At 40.9% G+C, this 26,386-nt stretch overlaps 1 protein-coding gene across 4 annotated transcripts in view; it reads right to left on the bottom strand.

The window, feature by feature from the left end:
• Positions 1 to 655: 655 nt before the first annotated feature.
• UBXN7 (UBX domain protein 7) overlaps positions 656 to 26,386 on the bottom strand; it is a 33,970-nt gene continuing 8,239 nt past the window's right edge. For 3 of the 4 annotated variants that reach the window (XM_079977291.1, XM_079977293.1, XM_079977294.1), the window contains exons 2-11: positions 23,976 to 24,123; positions 21,806 to 21,873; positions 18,659 to 18,724; positions 13,895 to 14,007; positions 9,087 to 9,233; positions 8,837 to 8,927; positions 8,128 to 8,255; positions 6,032 to 6,422; positions 5,526 to 5,605; positions 656 to 4,812 (exon numbers count right to left, since the gene is read on the bottom strand). In XM_079977291.1, coding sequence (XP_079833417.1) covers positions 4,651 to 4,812; positions 5,526 to 5,605; positions 6,032 to 6,422; positions 8,128 to 8,255; positions 8,837 to 8,927; positions 9,087 to 9,233; positions 13,895 to 14,007; positions 18,659 to 18,724; positions 21,806 to 21,873; positions 23,976 to 24,123 — 1,394 coding nt within the window. In that variant the 3' untranslated portion in view covers positions 656 to 4,650. The remainder of the gene's footprint in view (positions 4,813 to 5,525; positions 5,606 to 6,031; positions 6,423 to 8,127; positions 8,256 to 8,836; positions 8,928 to 9,086; positions 9,234 to 13,894; positions 14,008 to 18,658; positions 18,725 to 21,805; positions 21,874 to 23,975; positions 24,124 to 26,386) is intronic. The other variant, XM_079977292.1, reaches the window with a different exon arrangement.

The raw sequence follows: 26,386 nt of genomic DNA, 5'->3' as shown, positions 1-26,386 counted from the left end.
AGATCACTAACTCCTCAATAGGTTTTGACTTCCGGATGCATTTCCCCTACAGTAACTAAATGTGAACATTGGGGCTTCAGTTCCTAAACACTCCTGCAACAGGAAGTACCACAAGTGTTAGGACATCTGTTGTCAGAATGGTAGCTTCTCTAAATCCTCCACTTTCTAATGCACAGTGTATTAATCTTTGATATAAAAGAAGTCCTACCTAAAAGAAACGGGGTAGAGGCAATAATCATATTGAAATAATCATTTGATAGCATATGCCCACCCTTAGGAGCCTATTAAAAAACCACAAAAAACAGGAAAACATTGAAAAACAATGCTCATGTGGACTCACCACCACTATTTTTAAAATTTAGTTCAGAGCCAATAACCTAAGAGTTTAACTATATGTGTTGCTGCCACTTAAACTGTAACCCCTGTAATGTTCACTATTTTCCCCATCCCTGCTCAAATCACTGCCTGCCACTTGCAAGTAATGGGGAAACAGTTATGTCACATGATCACATCACACATATATTTACTAGAAAGTCAGCAGGCAGACACACATTGTTAGGTCCTTGTCTCTGAAATTTTGCCTTCACAGAAAACACATTTTCCCTTTTGTATCCCAGGAGAACTTATTCCCTTCTAAAAATCAACAGGCTAAGAATTAGTGAAAAGGTCTGCTTTATTTCCAGGATCAAAATATTACAGTAGGAAGGGCATTTACACATATTTATAAAAATGCAGCAATTGTATATATATATATATATTTATATATATGTATATCAGAGGTTGCCTTGAGTTTGGTCCTTCCCATCACAGCAAGCTGAAATCTTCTCTTCTCCCCACCCATCTTAGAATTCTCATAATTACAAAGGAGACAGCTTCTAATGAAAATGTAGCAGATCAGTTTTACATAGCTGAAGCTATAAAGTTTTAAGATCGCAACCCAACATCAAAAAGTCAACCAAATGTCTTGAAGGGTACCATAACTTTGATTATAACAGTATCCAAACCATATGCTCCCAGCTTAAATAGTTTGTAATTTAACACCTCAAACCACCCCCCACCCTATAACCTGTCATTCTATTTTTAATTTCAGAATTCTTTTTGGAATTTGCCTTTCATTATTATTCCTGTAGTGTTATTAGTGTTAACGTGGTACATCTATATACATTTTGGAACATTTCCAGGTGCTATGCTTGCCACTAAAAACTAGCTGCATAATCCTTGTTTACCTGTGTTGCATCAAAGACCTCTCTCTAAAATCCAGATTTCAGGAATGATTTGATAGTGTTGCAGTGGGGGGGGGGTGGAGAGAAAAGGGTATCAAAAGCCTCCTACGTACACATTTGCTTCATTATCATAAGCTTCCATAGCAAAGCAAATCTACCAAAGGAAATGAATACGAACCTAGGGCCCTGAAATGAACTAAAGCACAGTCTTGCTAACATTGCAACATTGGAAAAGCTATTCAGGTTAACACAGTGAGGATTATCTTGTTAAAAAATCTGCAGGCACCTGGAGGCAATCAAAAACTAGGTTCAAATGCACAGCACATCTTAAACAATTTGAGTCCAAATATCTTCTTGAAAAGTACATGCTGAAATACAAGGCCTGTAAGAGCACACTATTAAGAACAGTACAGTTTAAAGTTTCAAATTGGTACGCCTTTTTATTTATCTGCTGCTTTTCTGCTCTCAAGGCACTTTTTACAGGAACACTGGTGTCAAGACCTTCTCACCCCAATACATTGCATATCTTAGAACAATTCTCTATCACATGCCTGTTAAGCTGCTGAACTGCTTTAAGGATACAGTAAAGCATAGGAAAGTTTAAAAACCAATTCATCTGAAATACCTAGTACGTAGAAAAGGCATTTTAAACCATCAGTAAGTTGCCTAAATGGTGCCTCAGAAACTCAGTCTCTCCACCCCCATGCCCCATTCTCAGTCTCTCTTTAGAGCTTGATATGTGGAATAAGCACAGTGAGAGTTTGCACAAATTGTGTACTGGTACTCCCTAGATCTTACAATCCATTCAGTAGGATTGATCATTCAGAAACCATGCAAGTCACTTGTGTACTTTGAAAGATGCTGCATAAGAATTAAACTGCTAAAAGATGCCTGTCTTAATGACTAACAATGACTAAAACCAAAAGGACGCTGACCTAACCCATTTCAAAGCAGTGGATTGTAACCAATAGCTTAGCAGACAGTGCTTCTGCTAGCTCAAGTCTGGCTACCCAGTTTTCATCAATCCCTTTACATACTGCAGGCCCCATTCTGTTCTGGAGGGTTCCCCAACCCCATAAGCAGCATCTGGGGAGACTTAGAAGTGTAGGGGTCATCAGAGAAAATCAGGTGCCCCAACTTCCACAAGTGGAAGCACTTCTGCTAAAGCAAAGCTACCACTGGATACAAGCCAGCTTTAAATTAAATATTCTGAGGAAAGGGCCAACCTACTGCTGGTGAAAAGAGAATGGGAAATGCACATAAGGCTCCTTATGTTTGGTGTACTTAGAATGAATGCAACAGTTATGGTCATTAAGCAGTGAAAGGCTTGCACTAACCAATGCCTAAAAAGTTTAGCTGGGGAATAAATAAGTTGGTGTGGACTATGGGACGGGGGGTGAGGAGAAAGTAATACTATTACAACTTGGCAGAATTTTATCCAACCAAGTCATACTCAGAGTAGAATCACTGAAATTAATGAACCTAAGTTAGTCAATGTCTATTAATGTCAATGGATCTACTCTAACATTGGACACAACCCATTGGACCTATTATGAGTATGACACCCAATGGATTCAGTTCTCTTTCCATAATTGCACTTTGCGATCTAACCAAAGCAGTAGAGTGCAAACAGCATCTTCTCCTAAGAGTAACATGCACCTTACAAATATATAGGTTGAGTGTGTGAGTCTCAGTTTTACAAACTAGTAACTAACCAGGCAATTATTTGACTTTACACTTTTAATTTTAACAGGTAATGTTGCCTTTCATCCTTTGCTAAGATCATCAACTATGCAAATCAAATGTATGCTGGCACTGGTGTTTTTTTTTTAAAGAGGTTTCGGGGGTTTGTCAAAAGCTAGATTTCTTAACCAGCACTCAAGTATGACTCCCTTAATGTACTTTATTTGTGAATTTACACACTGCCAACAGTGTGGTTCTTTAATTATGGCCTTTGTGGTCAAATATCCACCAACACCTTAGAGAAGCAAGGGGTTGATTTTTTCCACTGTACAATGTAGTATAAGCATTTTAATCTGCAAGAATGATCCTTGTGGGACCTTATCAAGTGTGTGGCAACAATATAACCATCTTTTGAACTGGGGTTCGATTACAGCAAGTTTTACCAAGCCGAGGAAGCCACACCATACCTACCGTAATTAAATGGACAATTACAACAAATAGTGGCAAGTAGCTGTCTGAACAACTTGAGCTTCAAGAACACCAATATTACTGCTTGAAACTATCTTATTTTATGTTGTTAGCATCTTAATTTAACTAAGCGTTTTTTAAATTAACAGAAGAGCACAAGAGAAAGTCTTTCCTTAGAGCCGAGTACCTGTACAAATACACTGAAGCCCAGTGTTGACAGAATTCCTGAAAGGTACAGTTAATAAAAACAGCTTTTGAGTTATGACAGAAGAGGTTTAATAAGTTTTACATTCATGGTCAGTACCTTGCCATATTCCACTGATGGTAAAATCCTGACAGAAGATGAGAATCAATCCCGCATTCCCCCAGTTTTAATTGTGACAAGGAAAGAAGAAGCCCTGAAGCTATAGACCAAGCACAGATGGTTAGGAGCACAACAGTTAGATTATACTAGACCTACTGACTACATCACCTTCTTTTAAAGCAACTCATCCCATCTGCAACAAAAGGAACACATACAAATAAACTCAAACATATGTTCTAAGGTGGTTCATTTTGCGCCTTTCTGGGAACTGTGCTTGTGATGACTCCCAAAGGGCTACAATGATCAATGGATCTTCAGCTGTTTCCATTTTTTTCTCCACATGTGGGCAAGACTTTTGACATAAGCATCTGGGCATGTGCTAACTGCGTTGAAAGCCTGTGTGCATGTCTGACTTGCCTGTGGCAAGTCAGTTGTGTGCACTTGCCACCACACGAAATATTCGGCTTTCAGCATATGTTGGTACCCCGGGGGGGACGGGACTTGTTTGTCACTGCATGCTGAAAACCTAATCCTGCACATGGCAGTGGGGACCAAAAGCTTTCTCAATGCAGTTAGCACATGCTGAAATGTTTCTCTAAAGAAACCCACAATATTTGGTCATGTGGCCGGTTGAAAATAAAATATATTAAAGAAGATAGATTTCTTTTTTTCTGAGGGGAATGAGAAACTTTTCTTATTCTGGTTGTTCAGTGCCCCCAGCATGCTTGATATACAGACAGCGCTTCTGATTTTGATACAGCAAACATGCCTTCCTCCAGCATCAAAGCCAAGCAAACCTATCCTGTTGTTTCCATATGGTTCATTTGCTAAGAGTAGCATGAAAGGAGGGAGAGAAAAGAAAAGCCAGCAAACTGCTGCCTGATTTCAGCTCTGTAATCCCATGGAGCCAACTGCACACGGGTGAGTTAATATTGTAGGCAAAGATAACATGGGTGGGCAAGGCTGGGAGTACTAATTCCTTTCCTGCACGAAGACAGTCTCTTGAGGACAAAGACCAGCCTCCTGTAATGTGATGTCATAGTCCAGATGGGAAAGTTTCCTTCGAGGAAAGTTGGTGAGGAGTTCAAAACGTTCATTGGGGTATCCTTTTGACTGTACATGTTTGATGAGAGCCTGGAGAGAAAGCAGAGACCAGTGTCTTAATGATGCAGCACCAAAATACAACAGGGTGGTATCCAATACAGTTCTTTTAGCACAAGGACTTCTGGTTGTGCAACACAACTTACCCTCCCTCCTAAATCTGTTCTGGAGTTTCTCAACCCTAGCACTCTCCCCCAATCCCCCAGAGAAGATTTGGGGAGGGTGTAAGGAGATGAGAGGGACAGGAAGTTTCACCACACAAATGGAAATATTGCACTACTTTGCTGGATACCATAGTTTTCAATGCAATGTGTGACAACTTATTATGGAAAGCTACTTCTGCAAAAGGGCAGCAATCGCTGCTGTAGGTCTTTAACCTACACTCTGATGGCATTGCTGTTATCACGGCATATACTGTGTTGTGAATGCCTAAGTTAGCAAAAGGTAGTATGAAAGACCATTAACCTTCCTCAACAAACAGCCCAATTTGTCTGGAGCAGGACATTTGGACAGTAGAAAACTCTAGACAAGAATTTGGGATCCATCTTGGATAGAGACCTGACAGAAGACTAGGCTGTTAAGAGGTGGTTAGAAGTCACACATGAAAGGGGAAAGCATATGTTGTACTTTAAGAAGTGCAAGTGTGGAAAAACCAGGTAAACAAATGCATGTCTGAAATGCACAGAGAGACTGGAAAGGACATTAAGACAAAAAAAGCAGTGATTCTTCTTATCACTTCTACTTACCAGAAGCTTAGCTTGTTCGGGCAGTGAAATTTGTTCCCTCTTCCCATCTGGATACCTTAGCATTAGCTGTGCCTTTGGTCCTAATAGAAGAAAATCACAAATAAAACAGAATACATGAACAAGCTTTAGCAATCTGTGTGCTGATAATTTAGTACATATCAATATGGAAATGTACAAGTTTCAAAAAGTTTTGAGTTCATGTGAGCGCTCATAGCTTAGTGGTAAGCTACATACTTTGCATGGAGAAGGTCCCAGGTTCAATCCCCAGTGAAGATACACTTAGCAGGGTTGGGGAAAGGCCTTTGGCTGAAACTCAAGAGCTACTGCCAGCCAGAGTGGACAGTACTGGGCAATATGGACCAATGGTCTCACTCACTATAAAGCAGATTCATATTTTAATAACTATTCCTTCACCACCAGAATAAAAGCCCCATAATGGATTTAGCAGACTGAATATTTAACATTAGTTTTTTTAATGATAGGAAACATTTAACCACCACACTTACCGTTCACATTAAGTTCTTTCACTGCTGCTTCTGGCTTAGCCCCAATCTCCTCTACTACCCCAGAATCCATGCAAGATAGTCCTCGGTGGTTTGTTACCACCTCTGGTTCAGTCCTTGCTGTGGGCTCAGGTTGGGGCCTTCGGCCTTCCTCTTTTCTACAGCCCAAATCCTTATGTGGAGATTTCCTAGACTTGGCAGGATTCTCTGGCTCATCATCATCAGAACCACAAACAGAAATAAATTCCTCACTTCCAGAGAAAAGCTCCGATTCAGACTCTTCATCTGATCTGCTTTCCTGCTTGACTTGGTCAGAGTCAAAATGTGTCTCCTGTAAAGATGCTCTGATGGCAGCTTCCAACTGGCTATCTTCACTCGCATCAATGAGACTCTCCTAGTTAATATGACCATAAAGCAAAAAGGGAAACATTGTATTACACCGAGAAGTAGGACAGAGACAACAGAAAATTATTCCTCTTTTCTATGAATACTTTTGCTTACAAAGCAAGGTATTACCTTTTTTGGGATGTTAATGTGGAGCATGTCATCATCATCATCATCAACATCAACATCATCAATATTATGACCTGTCCTCCATCACCAAATCCCATTAGGATATCAAACATTTCCCAAGAAGAAATTGGGACTTCCACCGCTTGCACACTCATCCCCCATCACCCTGCAGACACTTGCCTGGTTGCACCCCTTACCTGCTGCCGCCGCTTGCCCACCTAACCACCCTCCCGCACCATCCCACCGCTGTTCATTTGCATGCCATCTTACTGTTCATTTGCATGCCATCTTAGAAGGGCTTGTGTGTATGAGTGCCTGCCACTGCACTCCACCACGCACTGCCCCTCATCTGTGTGCCACTGCTGGCTGTGTGCTGCCACACACGCATGAGGAGGACCGCAGTGATGTACTTCCAGAAGTGGCACTATACTTCAGGAATCTTCGGTCCTCCTCATATGTGTGTGTCTGTCTTTTGGTTCTGTGCTCTTTTTCTGTGCTATTGGCTGAAATCTGGGGACATCCCGGGATGGAATCATAAGCCAGGGCTGCAGACTGCAGTTCTGAACACCCTCCAGAAACTGGGTTTTGCCTCTCAAGCCCTTCTAAGTCTGGGCTTGGGCCAGGCAAAAGCCACGGTCAGGCAAAGAATATTAGATGCCGAGAGACAACAGGACTGCGCAAGGTGCCCCGAATATAAAATTGGAGAAATCGAGAGATGCATAGCCACACCGGCAGCATATCTCTCCTTTCTCGTATCTAGAATTGCAAGAAAGGCCTTTACACTTGCCAGAAGCGTGGCTCTTCCCTCGCCGGTCCTGGATGGAGCCTTTAGAAAAGTCCCCTATGCCCAGAGACTTTGCACCTGTCCATTGGGAGAGATAGGAAGCCCAGAACACTTGTTCTTTAAATGTCCCTTTTACGAAGAGGCACGCAGTAAGTTCACTGATCCCCTACTGGTGAGGCTCACCGACCTCCCGCAAAAGCAAAAATTTGACCTTTTGCTGTTAGGCAAAGACCAGAAGAAGACCTGGATGGTCGCCAGATTCTGTGCGCAAATCTGTAGACGCAGACCATCGCCCAACTCAAAATAGTCCGGCATGAAAATCCCCAAACCCGGTTCCATGGGTGACTCTGAGTCAACTCCCTGGGATAGTTTATTGTTGAACAGTGTGTCTAAATTTATTGTTGTACATTGTTTTAATTGTCTGTTTTAACTATATTTGCACATCAGTTTCTAATACTGCGAGTGTCCTCTATTTCAGAGGCTTCTACTCTGCAGCCTCTTACAGTTGTTTTAACTGTGAGTCTTTTAGTTCTTACGCTCTTACAGTTGTTTTAACTGAATGTTTTTATTTGTTTTTAGCTTTTATCTGTTTTAATTATCTGTTGTTGTTGTTGTTGTTGTTGTTGTTGTTGTTGTTGTTGTTTTTATCCACTTAATATTCTGTTCTCTGACTGCTGGTCTATGACTGTAATAAACTGATTGATTGATTGATAAGCCAGGGCTGCTTCCATAATTCTGGGATGTCCCAGTAAAAATGGGAGAGTTGGAGGGTCTCAACAACGATTATAATTATTATACTCACAGAACGAGAACGCTTCTGGGGAGGGCTAGTGGAATGTCCATCCAGTTGTCCATGCTCACCTAGGAACCCAGTCACTTGGTCCAAAAAAGAAGTTACATCTAGCTGGTGCCACTCAACTAGCTTCTGTCCTATTTAAAATAGTAATAAACAATACTTCAATAATTGGAGTTTCAAAATATCAGACAGAATGAAACAGTAGCAGACAGAATGAAACAAAATAGAAACACTGGCTTTACAGAATTTACATTTGCACTGCAATATGCTGGAGATTTTAACCCATATGTGTTATTTTAAGAGGACTCCTAACATACTTGCAAAATGATTCTGCAAAGGGAACAGCAGGATCAATTCCAGTGGTTGGAAAGTAATAAATGCTAATCTTTCTCTTAACCCCAGATATCAAATAGCCAACTGTACCTAATGGACTTAAAAGTAACATGGGCAAAGCAACAGTGAACACTGACCCAGCTAGATCATACTCTGGTCCTGCATTCTAAAAGCAGTCAGATGCCTCTGGGAAGATCATGAAAAAGACGAGAAAGCAAAATCCCTCCCTTATTTGAGCTAAATGGAGATGTACCTTGAAACACAGTAATCTTGATTACAAAGCAATCAGCTCCCAGTTTACAATCATTTCTAAAGGAAAGTTTTTAGGTATTACTTATAAAATACCCATAGCTGCAATAGAATCAAGTGTTTCACCTCTTACCTGTCCTAGGGTCCAGGATAGACACATAAGGGAAGTCTGCTAGTTTGTAGAACTGTATGTATCGTTGTCCTTCCTCACTGTCGTGGTACACCTATGGAACAGCCAAGATTTCCTTTTAAATGCTTGAAGAAGCAATTTCACAATATAGCCCAACTTGGAGCCACAACATAGCTAAAATAAAAATTAAATGTAACCCAGATACTGGCTCTTTTACTAAGCTTTTCGTCACTGAGGAAAGCAGCCTTCCCACCTGCCAGAAAATGAAGTGCTCTCTGATAAGGTTTTTCACAGCCTCGTTGCTCCAAACGTCACGGTTGAGACACTGACAGGCGAAATCTTGCACATTCTGTATATTAATCATGAGCCACTTGTTCTGCATCTGACCACACTCCTTGGCCTGAAGACAGGAAACAACAGTGGGAACATTAGCCAAAAATGAAGGTCTAGCAAGAAACAATGCCAGCAATGACGGCTCCTACTTATTGTGGCAGGCTTCAATCAGGACTCAAAAAGGTAATCTGCAAACCAGCCTGACAAGCGGTGTGCAGGGTTAGAGAATTCTGCAGGTCAACTTGTCTTAGTAAAGATCACAGGGTGATTATCCCAAACTGTTGAATGTCAACATGTCAAGCATAAGAAAGTTTGGGGAGAAAGCATTTGGGGGCTGGGGGGGCGGGTGTTGAGGTATGGAAATCCAAACCCAAGAGTGGAACCTGAATAAAACATTATGTAATGAAGAACAGGAAACGAGTTATATTGATCTGACCGCAAGACAGACAAGTCAATTCAAGAGCCAAAATTGTGGTGGATTGGCATTATTGATAAACTAGCAGTTCCTTGTTCCATTATTCATTCCCTCTGGTTTTCTGTTTGTATATGCTATTTTTAAAAAATATTATTGGAGCACTAAGAGCCACTTTCTGATAGTAATTCAGACTGAAAGTGGGGGAGGTGGTAGGGTTTGAAGTTGCAGGAAGAGATCTTACTGGTTTGAGTCACAAAGCTGGCATTGCCTGATTGGTTGGTTGCAAGTTAATGTAGGAGTTTGATCAAGAATGTAATTCTGATCGCTGAATTGCCATACCTGTTGAAAAAAAGAGTGCTATATCAAAATTTGGAATGCTCATATTTCCTGAATAAATAGGGGGGAAATGGTTGGGCTTCCTTAAAAAAGATTTTACTCATGGGTTTGCACCAACTGAATTCTTCACAAAAAGGAAACAATTCCTGATGATTTTGCTTTCTGGAAAATAAGATTTCACTCTGTAAAAGTGAAGTATCTGATCTATTGACTACTGAGTGATCAACGGGATAAATTGTGGATTGCAGACACACTGTCAAATACCGTTTCATAGCTATGCTTTGCAATACTTTTGCATGGGCGAGCAAACAAACAAGTCATTTCTCCCAATCAAAGAAAAAGGGTGTTACATATGAAAAAGGTCTGGAATTTAAAAATTACCATATTTTAAAATGAACATTTGGTACTAAATGCTCAAAAATAAGTGTATATTAAATAATCTTTTAGTTGTATTATGTGAAAAGTATTTAAATCATTTGATACACGAACTATTTGATTGAATCCAAAGTCGCATAATCCAAAATTCCACTCACACAGCAGGGCTTACCCTTCCTCTTCTTCCCTCAATCTGTCTGAAGTGTCCTCAAGTCTCTGGAGCAGATTTCAGAAAGATACAGGGAGGAGAGTAAAGTCCTTTTGTGAGAGTAGAATTTGTTCCACTTGCACACAAACACCACTGAATACAACCCTATGTTTTAAAGATTTTGTTGGCAGACAATAGGCATTTAAGACTGAAATCTGAAATAGTATTCTTGGATTAGAATTACTGCTTACACCTAAACAGCGAAGTGTGGACTCCTCCTACCAACGGCTATTAAAATGTATGTATAATTTATTGTTATAACACAGCAATTTTCAAAGCTAGTATATCTTAGAAATTCACATGGTGCAAACTCAAAAATCTCTTTAAATGTGTAAACTTAGTGCTCACATTGTATATAACTAGTGAATTTGCCAATTCATGAATTCAGGGTAATGTATCTTGCTTCTATAACCTGTAGCAGACTGATCTGCTCCAATTTAGGCAATGTGGCTGTAGAAAATTTTCAAAGTATTCAAAAAAGGACATGGATGCTTGACTTTAATAAATGAATTTAATAATTGAATTTTAATAACTGAATTTCTATTTTTTGCTCCGCACTACTACAACCTTAACATATTTCCTGTTTTCTGTTTTCTCTCTCTATATAAAGCTACATTTTATAAGGGTATGAAACCCCTCAACTCAGAGAGATGGGCATTAATGCAAGAAAAAAATGACTACATCCCAGCTTGAGTCAATAGGTTGCTGATTAAATTCCTAACTATACAGAGAAGGCAAAGGAAAGTTAGAACATACCAAGTTGTTGAAGAAAAAGATGCACTCTTATCAATCACTTCTACATCACTTTGCAGTGCATAGGATGCTTTAAAACTGTATAGCCTCACGACTATCTTATCAGAAACATTAGTCTGAAGTACTGACTTGGCTCAGAATTACCCTTTTAGCTTGCTACCAAGTAAGGATTTGAAGCTCATTTTCTCATGTGTGAACATGAGAAATAAAAGATACTGGTTTCTTTTTGCTTTAACTGATATACTGCCAACCCTGTCTAGATCTGGAAGAAGATAGAAGGAAAGCAACTCAAAGTAATTAATGTTACAGAATATAAACATTCTTAAAGCTGTGATGGACAAAGGGCCTCCAAGCTCAACAAGACACCACCACGCATGCACCAGACTCTGCATTCACAGTTGTTTAGATATATGTAACTGCATACTGGGTATCAATGGTGATAAAGTGCTGGGAATTTCCATCTGCTTCCTCTCTTCCCCATTCCAATACATGGAAAAACCAACTCATGCCAGTGGTCTAGCTGTGTGAGCCGTTTATGTAAAAGAGGAAACTCTTGTGAAAATGTGGCTCCTCTTATGAAGCAAGAAAACTATGAGACCGTTGCATCTCATGCCAAGTTTCTTCTTCTAATGTTTATCATAAACAAAATAACAAAATGCATTATTTATTATTACATTCCTATCCCACTTCTCCAAAGAGTTGAAGTGGCACATATGGCTCCTCCACATATTATCCTCGAAACAACCCTGAAAGCAGAGAGTTGGTGACCAGACAAAGATCACCCGGTGAGCTTCATGGCCGAATGGGGATTTGTTAAAAGTACAGCACTGCTTAGAATCAGTAAAACATTTCACTCTTATTTTGCCTAAAATGATTTTTACTCATTAAAAGGTTTAGATTCTAAAGGTGCTTTCAATGCAATACTGAGGTTCCAGCACATAACGTAAAAAGAATTGATTGGAAAACATGTGTTGATATGAATTAGAGTCTCCCTGAAGTAGAAACCCACTAGAATCTTACTTTGTAAATCTCTATCATATTATATAGTAAACGGGGAGGGGGGGGAGTAGACTCTGCCTAAAGGAACTATACAGCAAGTAAGAACACAAAACATTTTAATATAAAAGGCAATGATCAAAAACTGAAGGAAAATTAATCAGATGCAGGTATATGAAGTTTTATGAGGAACGACTCCATTAAAGAAACAGAAGTTAGAGGCAGATTTTTACTCAGGGCAGAAAGAGGTGTCATGACCGAGAGTAAGAAATACTACCACAAATTAGAAGGAACTGGAAGAGGATGACAGAATGTGAACCTTTGAAACCAGCTACACTATCAACCTAAGAGCAGCTTATACACAATTTGTTCAGTACCCCTTGTTTCAGGAGCATAAAGTCAGGGCAAAAAGCACAGCAGATCTTGGTAGAAAATGATTTTTGAAAGTGGTTTCAATGATATGCAGAAATGGAAGGGTTAGAAGAGTGAGTATGATGTTATTTACACATAAAAATATAGAAGTTGTTTAAGTTCTGAAGCTGCAACAGTAATGCTACTTGCAACCAAGGATATAAACATTAGACATGCATCCTTGACCTATTCTGCAGGCCCTACAACTAAAGTTCTTTGATTAACATTCAGTTTGGTTTAGTTCATATTAATGCTATATAAAATAGGAAAGGTGTTTTGTGAGCCCTCTTTAATGGGTGTAAAGTGTGTGATAAAAAACGTTTTTTATGACAATTATTTAATGTTATCCTACTTTGTTCTTTAGCAACAGGTATAACATACTTACTTGTAAGCAAATTCCACTGAAAACCCAATGATATAAGAAGATAATTTACCAATCAAGGACACTACTGCCTACTTGTTCACAACAGTTCTTCAGGATTTCAAGCAAATATCTTCGCTAACCCAGCCAAACAGAGACCTTTCCCCTCAAATATCAAGGATTCAACTTATGCCATTATATACTTAAAGCCTCCTCTACTTTGGACAAAACTCCAAATATATCAAAACAAGTGGCCGATAGAAGGATTTGACAAGCCTGACAAAGAGAAAGAGCAACACAGTTTTCCAATGAATAGAAACAGGATTTTCCCATCAAATGGAACTACAAACTGAGCCAGAGTATTTCCAGTCCTATTGGGAAGGGCCATAGCACAGTGGCAGAGCATCTATCTTGCATGCAGAAGGTCATTGTTCAATCCTTGGCACCTTCAGATACGCCTAGGAATTGTCCCCTGTCTGAAACCCTGAAAAATTACTGCTAGTCAGTGTAGGCAATAGTGAGCTGGATGGACTAATGGGCCTAACTCAGTATAAGGCATCTACTTATACCCCTAATTAGTTATAAATATACATATTGCTCAATTATGGACAACACATCTTAAGAAAAGGGGCGGGGGGGGGGGAGGAGGATATAGAAGATGGCAGAGGAACACAACCGCAGAAAGGTACTTTTTCAAAAATGAATTCAAATTGCTTAAAAGTTGCCTTTTATATAAATACAACTCCTTGCCATCATGCTTAAGTGAATTCTTTAAGCATCATATTAAATTATCAGGCTGCAAATGTACACATACTCACATGCAGCTGGGCCCAGGCTACCACAGAGAAACTATACCAAAGCTCAGCAACCTACCGTTTCAAAACTTCCTTTATGCATCAAATCAATTGGAGGCCTGAAGAGATCTGCAAGGGTGGTGAGTTTCTTGTCTATTGCTCCTCCATTCCGCAACTCTTGTTCCTGCCGAACTGCAGAGCCCAGAAGAAGAAAAATAGGAGGTGAACAACATTTTTACTCCAACATGCTAAACTGCTTTTGGCAACTATAAACAAAACATTTGTTAAAAGTGCAGAAAGCTTGTTTTAAAATATGAAATCAGAAAGGGAGAAGAAAAAAACAAGGGGAGAGTAAGAAAGTATTGAAGTCACATCTTAACATACTAACAAAGAGTTGTGGGGAATTTGAAAGCTTGCAGACCATTTTATGACATATTGGGTTGGCCCTTATATGGACTTTTGAATTTTTCCTAGGAGCCAACATGACTATCATTACTCTTAGTCTGAAGCATCTTTTTTATTATCCTAAAATATTTTTTCTGCTAGCTACTCTCTCTCGATAGCCCACTATATATTTTTAAGCTTAAGTCTCAAAGTGCAATATTATACATTTGTACTGAAAAACATGCCTCACTGGCCTCAATGAGACTTACTCCCATATAAGTGTCTATATAGAATCACAGCTTAAGCATTACTGAAATATAGCTCTTCGTCTACTGGTAAAAATGCTCTTTTAAATTTTCCTCACCTTAGTGTTAAGAGCAGCATGGTTATATTTTAAAAGCTTAACTGAAAATACTACATGAGAAGTGTTAAGGGTGATTTCTTTCCAAAATAAGTTTATATAATTGCCAACACACATGGACGTGGGATTATATTCACATCAACCCATTTCAACTGATCAAAATAAGCACAATTTGCTACCAAGAAGTCCTCTTATGCACTTTCCAAAAGGTAAGGGTGATTGTAAAACTTGAGCTGATATTGGGAAATAGTGATGTTTTAGGTACCTGGGTCCCAAGCTACAGTATTTAGGGCTTTGTATACTAGTACTCACACCTTGAATTGGGCCCAGTAGCTCAGGGGTAGCTAGCACAGTGCTTTCAGGACTGGTGAACACATGGTGCCATTGGGCAGCCCACTGACCAATCTGCAGCCAAATTCTGTACTAGCTGCAGCCCAACACAGAATGAATGGCAGTAGTCCAGACAGAAGATCACTGGAGCATAGAGTATAATGGCCATGCTATCCCAGTCCAGGACGAACAGTCAAAGCTGGTGAACAAGACTAAACAGGGCATATGCAACCCTAGCCATAGAGGCCTCTTGAAACTCCAGTGACAGACTGGAATCCAGAAGTACTCCTAGACTATGGACATGTGCCTAAAGCCAAAATTGTGTATAGTCAAACCTCACTGGGTTCATTGATGGGGGGACTGCCAAAGTAGTTTCTCCTGGAAGTGTGCCCCCTTTTGTTTTGTTTTGGGGTTTTTTTGTCCCACACATAAGGCTGAGTGTGCACAAGTTGCGGGCTTACTGTTTAAATTGAGAAGGGACAGTAAGCTCTAATATTTAGCCTACTTTGACAACACTAAAGGCTATTTCCATTTTAAGATGTAATATTTTAATAATCTGGGAGAAACACAAATAGCAAAATCAGTCAGAATAATAAACAACAGAAGACTTGATAGAATCTGGCAATCCAAAGCGAATAGTTACATAGATGCAAATACATTTGTGACTATGAAACCTTGTTAAGACATTACCCTGTTAAATCTCATATTAAGCTTAAGTATGTTACCTACCTTGAATGGAGCAGGTTGGGATGTAAACCAACCAACCAACCAACCAACCAACCAACCAACCCTGAGTGTCACTTTCCAGACTTCACGTGTCATAGGCAATTTTATTTACATACTCTAAAGAACTAAACCCACACACCTAGAGATCATTGACACCTTGTTTTAATTAACTTGTCCTTATTGAAAAGTATGATAAAAGCATTTTTGAGGGATAAGGAAAGACATTTTTGATGTTAAAATGAGGGCTGCACCTGTCACAGCTGATCAAGAGTCATGAATATATAGGACATTTAAAAAAACCCAAAACCAATTAACTGAAAAGTTTACTTCTAAGTAGACCAATGCAACAAAGACCTGAATTGATAGAATCCTGATAGCTGTAGTGTTGAACTCTGAGCAATACTCAAAACTAATTGAAGCTTAAATACCTGAACTAGTACATGAGACACCATCAAAAATGTTTAATTGGTACATCTGCTGAATAAGGGTGAATGAGTTTTAATTGTATGAGTACCAAGATGCGTGTGCATGAAAAATGGTCTCATGTACATTGATATGTGTGAACGCCCCAACTGTGGTAACAAGAACAAGAAAGGGGATGGTGAACATCTATCTGAGGAATAGATGGAAGACAATTATGATGACTAATTTGAAAATGAACAAGAAAGACCATACATGCCCAGGACAAACTACCGTATTTTTCGTCCTATAGGGCGCACCGGCCCTAGGATGCACCTCGGTTTTTTTTTTGGGGGGGTGAATAAAAAAAAAAATTCCCCCCCCCCAGCTGCGGCTGCCGCCCCAAGCCTTGCGCACACCTGCCCGAAGCGCGGGGCGCCCTCCGGAGGGCTCCCCGTGCTTTGGGCTGCAGGCTGCTGCCCGCAAGCCTTGTGAACCCGCGGGAACTCCCACCGGGCTTGCAAGGCTTGCGGAAAGCTTCCTGAAGCCTGGAGAGCGAGAGGGGTTGGTGCGCACCGATGCCTCTCGCTCTCCAGGCTTCAGCGAAAGCCTGCATTCACCCCATAGGACGCACACACGTTTCCCCTTCATTTTTGGAGGGGAAAAAGTGTGTCCTATGGGGTGAAAAATACGGTAAATAAGCATTTCACTTAACATGTGAAATCGCGATGTTTCTTGTGAAGTTGCTATAGTTGACACTGCCTTGCACAAAAAGCAGTGAGCCAGAATCAACTCTATGGCATGTCCTAGGGAACATTCATTTCCCTGGTGGTGTGGATGTGTCATTTGGGGTAGTCTAATGCCATTTGGGGTTGCCTAATAACTATAGATCGAGGTCATTGCTCATTAATGCCCTTTGCCCAAAAACAACTTTTTGCCTCAGAGAATGATGATGCGTCGCAAAGGGGAGTTTCTCAGTGACAGAGATGTGATGTAAATTATATTGGATATTTATTCAGTATTTTGTTGAATAAGGAACTGGGAAACAACTGGCCAATTGCTGGCCAAAAGTTTAATTCCAAACTTTTGGCCAGCAATTTCCCCTTTCTTTTATTTATGCAAACATACCACAACCATTAACACACGCTTTGATATGACAAAATATTTTTAAAAACAGGAATGGTTTTATTTATTTCTAGTAGAAAAATATACAAGGGCTGGGTCATATTTCACTTTGTATAGGGTTTTTGCATAAGCAACATGAAGCAGCAAGAGCCCACTCAAAAAAGATACAGAGACCTCCATGGCAATTCTTAGGACAGCTTAGGGGACAGGTAATTTTGAGAGTGGGGATGTTGCTGCCACTGGCAAAATGAAATGTAGACTCTGGATTTAATAAACCATGCTGCAAAAGAAACCATGCTGCTGCCATTAATTTGGTCTCAAATCTCAATTTAACTTTACATCCAAAAATTTTATTTGATTGTTATTTGAGAAGATGCAGTTTCTTTTTGTATAGTTTTTTTTTCTTTTCTCTCTTTATCTTGACTCTTTTTCCTTTCCTTTTTCTTCTTTGTTTCCGCTGTAAATGATCTTTTATGTCTGTATTTTAAATCAATAAAGAAATAAAAATCTCGGTCTAACTACACCATATCTAACAACTGCAGCCAAAAAGTGAACAACTTGGCTGGCTTCCATAGACTGTTTTTGACCTTCCTGCCCTGATGCCCTGATGCCTTTTTACCTAAAAATTACAGACCTCATGTTTGTAAGGTATATGTGGCTATGTTATACATACCGTATTTTTTGCCCTATAGGACGCACTTTTTCCCCTCCAAAAATGAAGGGAAAACGTGTGTGCGTCCTATGGGGCGAATGCAGGCTTTCACTGAAGCCTGGAGAGCGAGAGGGGTCGGTGAGTACCGACCCCTCTCGCTCTCCAGGCTTCAGGAAGCTATCCGCAAGCCTTGCAAGCCCGGCGGGAGGTCCCGCGGGCTCGCAAGGCTCGCGGGCAGCAGCCTGCAGCCCAAAAGCTCAGGGGACAGCGGGGAGGCGGAGCACCGCCACCCCGCTATTCCCCGACCTGATCTGGAGGCTGGCGGGGGGGGGGGGGAGAAGCAAGCTTGCTTCCCCCCCCCCGCCAGCCCCACAAGCTCGCGGGATAGCGGGGAGGCGGAGCGCCACCACCCCGCTATTCCCGGACCTGATCTGGAGGCTGGCGGGGGGGAGAAGCAATCTTGCTTCTCCCCATCGCCAGCCCTCAAGCTCGGGGGACAGCGGGGCAAGCCGCTGCCCCGCGGAGGCTAGAGATGCTGTCCCTGAAGGCAGAAGAGGGAGACGGAGCGCTCTGTCTCCCTCTTCTAGCTTGGGGATGGCTGCGCAAACCTGGGGGGTTTCCCCCAAAAAAACTAGGTGCGTCCTATGAGCCGGTGCGTCCTATAGGGCGAAAAATACGGTATATGGCTACATGAACAGCCCTTAGTGGGATTTCAGGTTGTTTTTGTGTATATCAGTATGCAGCTCCTGGGTGGGGTACACAATGTGGCCCATAGTACAAGGTCTAAGGGATCCACATTGTTAACCTCTATAAAGCCAATAAACAAAGAAAATGGCATGTGAAGACAATGATTCACAGATACCTACTTGTTTCTGTCTGGAAATCCCGAAAACCATCAAATATTGAACGAGCAGGTCTGCGTCTTTTTGGAGCTTATCAAGAACAGAATTTAAAACTCATATTAGTCATAAGAAACCTCTCAATGGAACTGATTTGTGGTAGAAAAGACTGAAGCTTCAAGACAGATTTGAACTCATGGTGACCAGGTGATTTGAGAATACCAATAATGCATTATGTTAATTTGTTACACACATGTGCCCATCAGGACATGATGTCCATGTTCCTGGTTATCAGGGTACTTGTAGATGTTAAATTATTTTAAATTTATAGGCTGCTTTTCTGCCTGAAGGCCTTTGAAACACATAAAAAAAAACCAAAATACAAAATTATGCAACAAAGTATCATAGAAATAATAACACCTGGAACAGTGAGATACATCAGCAAAATGCAACATAGCAATAGAAACCAGCAGCAAAGACCCAGGCAGTAAAAAAAAACCTCATCCAAGGCCGGTGGTACAGCAAAATAAAAAGTTTCCCCAGCTTGGTGAAAACTCCAACACAAAGCTCTAGGACAGGTATAGGGAACCCTTTTCTATCCAAGAGTTGCATTCTTATGTTGGCAGCCTTTCAGGGGCTGCATACCAGTATTGGAGGCAGAGGCAAACTGAATGGAGCAACAGATAGGACTTTTAATATGTACAGTAGACTAAAGTCAGAGGTTTCTACAAATATTCCTCTTCATCCAAACAAGGAAGAGAAAATATCTACTTCAAAGACATATTAAGGCCAAGCAAAAGCACTCAAGGTTGATATGGAGCAGGTCAAGTGGAGACTATGGCTTGTGGAAGGGTTGTAGCCTAGGGAGAATTCCAAGGGTCAGCTAAAGAGCCATAGAGAGCAGCTCTCAGCCTCTGGGCCTGAGTGTCCTCTTCCCCTGCTGTAGGTAGATTGTGGAACACTATCTGAGTGCTACCACTAACTGGGTGCTACCCATGTAACCCCCAACTGTATTTCTGATAATGGCAAGATGCAGCATATGCTGCTTGACCTGATCTCACTATACTTAAAGGTAAAGGTAAAGGTACCCCTGCCCGTATGGGCCAGTCTTGACAGACTCTGGGGTTGTGCGCCCATCTCACTTAAGAGGCCAGGGGCCAGCGCTGTCCGGAGACACTTCCGGGTCACGTGGCCAGCGTGACATCGCTGCTCTGGCGAGCCAGAGCCGCACACGGAAACGCCGTTTACCTTCCCGCTGGTAAGCGGTCCCTATTTATCTACTTGCACCCGGAGGTGCTTTCGAACTGCTAGGTTGGCAGGCGCTGGGACCGAGCAGCGGGAGCGCACCCCGCCGCAGGGATTCGAACCGCCGACCTTTCGATCGGCAAGCCCTAGGCGCTGAGGCTTTTACCCACAGCGCCACCCGCGTCCCCTCACTATACTTAACGGAGGAACAATTCCCAGAAAAAGGTAAAAGCATGATTTTGTCCTATTTGTTTAAGCACATGCTATTTGATAAGGCAATTTCTCAAAGTGGATTGAATCAGGAATTAGGCTATGCTCAAAACATGACACCTTTTGTAGTAGATTATAATGCATAGCATAGCTGGTAAGCCAATGAAAGCATTTGCCGCACCCTTTTTGCACCCAAAAATTGTGTCATAAATGGCAGCCGACAGCTTTAGGGATAGTGAGATTAGTTCTAATAACAATTCAATCTGCAAAGCAATGTGTGGCCAATTTTGGGGGGGGCTGTGGACACATTTCCAAACTGGAGTAATGGCACCAAACACACACACACAACACACACACACGTCATGGACCTGTAACACTGCCTATAATATAATGCTTTTTAAAAATCTAATTTCAGTGGAGTGAGGAAATGCTGTAAATGCATGGGAAGGTTTCTGCTGGCACGTGTGCCTGTGGTACACCATGTGGGTGACCCTTGACCTATCTTGTTTCATAAATTAAATTTTTTTTAATAAATTAATTTTTAACAATATTGGCTATCCCATTCAAGTGAACAGCATACATTAACCAGATTGTAAGCATACAGTGAATGTCTATGTTCTAACTGTTGTACTTCATTTTGCTACTTTAGATGCTTTATAGAAAAGACACCTTAAATACACATTTATTGGGGCACCTTAAATACACATTTATTATGACTTAGGCTTTTGCGTAGTAGAACCCATTTGCTGTTATTTGCAGCAGGCTAACACGGCAACTGTTCTAACATGTATTCAATACATTACTGCAGCAAATTTATTTATGACACTTCACCTGTAAAACTGAGGTGCATCTTATGTAATCTCTTATGTGATGAATCTTATGTCAAATGTTAGTTACCGCCCCCAAGTCTGCTGATTTCCTACAGTTGAGTAAGCAGCTTCATGTAACTTCAAGGGCTTCTCACCAGATCTTATGTTGACTTATTACTGCAAATATACTTTTCAGTGTGTAACTTATAATTATCACATGGCTTCCAGTCATCAAACCCAACTGGCCTCTAGAAAATGCATTTCTCATTATATCCCAAAGTAGCAGCCTTTCCTTAAAGAGGCAGGCAACATTTACTGTTAACTATTCCACTAGATTTTAAGAATACAGCTAATTGGTTCCCCATTAACTTGTTAATATAATGGAAATCTATCAGTACATAATTTTGGAAACTATATTTAGTGGAAGCTATCATGGAAATCTTGGATTTCGGTTTCTAAAAACTCTCAGCTGCAAAATACTCAACAGTACACATTCCATAGCTGCAATTTCTTATGAACACATGTTAATACCATAAATTACTATTTATTTGCAGCCCTTCAGACAGAGTATTTTATTATGGATATTTTACTATAATATTTTATCGCAAAAATTTTACTAGAAATTTACTTAGCAGCTAGCATTGACATTTTGGCACCATTCCCTATCTAGAAAACGAGAATAGCAATGAGTATTTGAAATATCATTCCCAGGAGTACCAATTATGTATGCTTAGTTGACAGTAGTGGGAATATGACTTTTGTATAAATACTTCAGTACTGCAAGAGCACATGCTATAACTATAGAGAGAGCAATGCATACGAGCAACCTAGACAAAAGGCAGTTTGGCAGAGTTCTTCCTTCCTTACTACAACATTTGGAAGGGTAAACATTAAAATGAAGCTCACTTACCACCAAATAAAGGCTCAGGTTCTACCAGAATTTCCTGTTTTTGAGGAATAGGTGCTCTTACTTCATCTCTATAAGGATTAGAAACATAGGTTTTTGAATATGACAGCAAGAGCTAGACTACATGCCCAAAATAGGACTATATTTATTTAGTTAAACCAATACTTGGGGTCTACAATGCAGTAGAGGCAGAACAGCATAGGTGCTAACTATGCTGTACAAGGTTTGAAAGTGTATTATTGGAATGGAGATATTCCTGGTAGGTATCAAACTAAAGATGCTCTTTAGTATATATGAAAAGGGATTAACAGTTAACACATTTTTGTGAGAGCCACCTCTTCTGTTTAACCTATAGATATGGGAATCTTTAGCTCCCATATCTAAGGAGCTGCTAACATATCTTGTTAAATGGGGATGACAGCTCGAGATGCTCAGAGTTGTACAAAAAGGTAGTGGGGGAGGAGGGTAATAATATGAGGAATATAAGGAAGTTGCACATATAATCACATATATAGGGAAAGCGTAGGTGCATGTACAGGTGTTCCTGACATAGGCGGAGGGTCTGGAGCCCCACGTGCATAAGCAAAATACTCCTAAGTGGGGAGCACCCTCTAAAAAGCCTCTAAACACCATTTTCCCCTGTTCTCCTGCTCTCTTCCCACACAACTCTCTCTTCAACTGGAGTTGAAGCTCTGTGGCTGGCTGGAGAATGTGTAGGACAGAAGCTGATGTTACCACGTGGCAGCTGTTAAGTGGGGGGGATGAGCAACCTAAGCAAAGCCCCACTTACGCCTCCAGTCTCTCTGGGACTTCCTCCACCCTCACTGAAGTCCTCTTTGGGTTCTGGGGAGGATCTCCTTGCAAGCCATGAGGAGCTCCCACCATTTCCTGGTTTGAATCTGTTTATGTCCCAGCACCACGCACACATGCGTTCATGTGTTAGTCAATCATGCACAGGTTGGGGAAAACCTGTAATTGCAACGGTCTTGCTGGACCCAGTCCCTATTTCTAAACACACTTTTTTGTTTGGGAGTATGAATAATACATGAAATATTTTTTTTCTAATTTGTGTTATTTGCCTTGTCCACTTGCAAGATTTATTTTAAAAATAAAGTCAACTTTTCCCTTCTTGCCATAGAATGCCAAAATTGTACTTCAATTTATTTATTTAGGACTGCATCTAACATTAGAGTAAAAGGTAAAGGTAAAGGGACCCCTGACCATTAAGTCCAGTCGCGGATGACTCTGGGGTTGCGGCGCGCATCTTGCTTTACTGGCCGAGGGAGCCGGTGTTTGTCTGTAGACAGCTTCCAGGTCATGTGCCAGCATGACTAAGCCGCTTCTGGCGAAGCAGAGCAGTGCACGGAAACACTGTTTACCTTCCCGCCAGAGCGGTACCTATTTATCTACTTGCACTTTGACGTGCTTTCGAACTGCTAGGTTGGCAGGAGCAGGGACCAAACAATGGGAGCTCACCGTTGTGGGGATTCGAACAGCCAACCTTCTGATCGGCAAGCCCTAGGCTCTGTGGTTTAGACCACAGCGCCACCCGCATCCCTAAGATTAGAGTAGACTTATGAAAATAATAGATGTGACTAAGTTAGGTCCAATAATTCCAATGAGTCTACTCTTAGTTGGATACAACATTCATTCATACATTTATTTCCTGCTCTTCCTCCTAAGGTCGTAGGGCAGGTTACAGAATTAAAACACAATATGTAAAACAATGTAAAACAACTTGCAATCATAAACATAAGCTGGGTCCTAAAAATATAAACTTCAAGTGTTACATATAAATAAATGTATTACGAGCCCCCCTATAAAACAGATTATTTAGGCAACAAACAGTATGTTCAACTGAAACAACTTTAAAATATAAGAATAATACTGTAAACAGATGTAGCCTGTCTACAAGTGGAGGGGGGAGAGGAATGATTAAAGTTAGTGCTAAATATAGCACTGTATGAAGTGTATCCTGCCTGCACATCTGCCTTCCCACTTCTGACATGTGCAAATTGCAACCTGAACTAAACTGTGAGGTTTCTAGAACAGTAAGATGCAAGGAGTTTAGTAACTGAAACTAAGAACATCTACAGAAAAACATGTTGATATCTGCCATTTCCATCTTTTAAAGCAAATTATACATCCTATGGATATTCACAAAGTTACATACTCTGCATGTGGTCGAAGATTTGATACACTTGCAGAACTAGTGCTGGGCTCCTCTGCTATCCCTCCACCATCAAGGAACATAGTGACAGCCATTTCCAGATTATTGTTGCATGCTTCAAGCATATGTTTGCCTGCACTTTCAGTGGCACCTGTGATACAAGGAAAAACAACATTAGTGCTCAGATCTTAAAAAGAAATTGGATGAACTGCATCCAAGAGTATTAAAAGAACTGGCAGATGTGATCTCAGAACCACTGGCAGTCATCTTTGAGAATTCCTGGAGAACAGGCGAAGTCCCGGCAGACTGGAGGAGGGCAAATGTTGTCCCTATTTTTAAAAAGGGGGAAAGAGAGGACCCAAATAATTACCGCCCAGTCAGTCTGACATCAATACCAGGGAAGATTCTGGAGCAGATCATTAAGCAAACAGTCTGTGAGCACCTAGAAAGGAATACTGTGATCACCAATAGTCAGCATGGATTTCTGAAAAATAAGTCATGTCAGACTAACCTGATCTCGTTTTTTGACAGAATTACAAGCCTGGTAGATGAAGGGAACGCAGTGGATGTAGCCTACCTTGATTTCAGCAAGGCATTTGACAAGGTGCCCCATGATATTCTTGTAAAGAAGCTGGTAAAATGCGGACTTGACTATGCTACCACTCAGTGGATTTGTAACTGGCTGACTGACCGAACCCAAAGGGTGCTCATCAATGGTTCCTCTTCATCCTGGAGAAGAGTGACTAGTGGGGTGCCACAGGGTTCTGTCTTGGGCCCGGTCTTATTCAACATCTTTATCAACGACTTGGATGATGGACTCAAGGGCATCCTGATCAAATTTGCAGATGACACCAAACTGGGAGGGGTGGCTAACACCCCAGAGGACAGGATCACACTTCAAAACGACCTTGACAGATTAGAGAACTGGGCCAAAACAAACAAGATGAATTTTAACAGGGAGAAATGTAAAGTATTGCACTTGGGCAAAAAAAATGAGAGGCACAAATACAAGATGGGTGACACCTGGCTTGAGAGCAGTACATGTGAAAAGGATCTAGGAGTCTTGGTTGACCACAAACTTGACATGAGCCAACAGTGTGACACGGCAGCTAAAAAAGCCAATGCAATTCTGGGCTGCATCAATAGGAGTATAGCATCTAGATCAAGGGAAGTAATAGTGCCACTGTATTCTGCTCTGGTCAGACCTCATCTGGAGTACTGTGTCCAGTTCTGGGCACCACAGTTCAAGAAGGATACTGACAAACTGGAACGTGTCCAGAGGAGGGCAACCAAAATGGTCAAAGGCCTGGAAACGATGCCTTATGAGGAACGGCTAAGGGAGCTGGGCATGTTTAGCCTGGAGAAGAGGAGGTTAAGGGGTGATATGATAGCCATGTTCAAATATATAAAAGGATGTCACATAGAGGAGGGAGAAAGGCTGTTTTCTGCTGCTCCAGAGAAGCGGACACGGAGCAATGGATCCAAACTACAAGAAAGAAGATTCCACCTAAACATTAGGAAGAACTTCCTGACAGTAAGAGCTGTTCGACAGTGGAATTTGCTGCCAAGGAGTGTGGTGGAGTCTCCTTCTTTGGAGGTCTTTAAGCAGAGGCTTGACAACCATATGTCAGGAGTGCTCTGATGGTGTTTCCTGCTTGGCAGGGGGTTGGACTCGATGGCCCTTGTGGTCTCTTCCAACTCTATGATTCTATGATTCTATGATTCAGTACATGAGATCAGAAAGGTAAGCTTTTTTGTTTCTTAAATATAATGACATTTCATAATACATTTGCTTTGCATGTTATGCTCTTTGAAATACCCAACTGAAACAGCAGCCTACACAAATGAATGAGACAGATATAGATTACCTTTCCCTCTTTTGTATCATGGTTAGTTATTAAGTTATTAAGTTAATAAGTTATTAATACTTATTAAAATTATATACCACCCTTCATCCGAAGATCACAGGGTAGCTTACAACAAAAAACAGCATACGCTGTTCACAAATTTATATGAGCAGCCAATTTTCAGTAAGACAGTTCACAGGGCATTACAATTTACAGTGTCGAAGACCTTAGTCAGGTCAATAAACATCATATACAGGGGTTGGTTTTGCTCTCTGCATTTTTCTTGAAGCTTTTGAGCAGTGAAAATCATGACCACCAAAGGTTGAAAACCATTTTGGGATTCAGGAAGAGTAGCCTCGGATATAGTTAGGAGTTGGTTTGCTAAGATCCTTGCAACAATTTTGCTGTCCGCAGCTAATAAAGACATGCCTTGATAGTTTCTACAATCCGTTTTATCACCTTTTTAAAAAAAAGGTTGATAATTTTGGCATCCCTAAAGTCTACTGGGATCTCCTCTCTCCCCCAGATTTTTTCGATGAGCTTGTGAAATTGTTGTGTAAGTTCAAT

Source organism: Podarcis cretensis (assembly GCF_951804945.1).
Source record: "Podarcis cretensis genome assembly, chromosome: 5".
In the NCBI taxonomy this organism is placed as follows: Eukaryota; Metazoa; Chordata; class Lepidosauria; order Squamata; family Lacertidae; genus Podarcis; species Podarcis cretensis.
The sequence above is the reverse complement of the archived record's forward strand: the minus strand, read 5'-3'. Positions and strand labels throughout refer to the sequence as shown.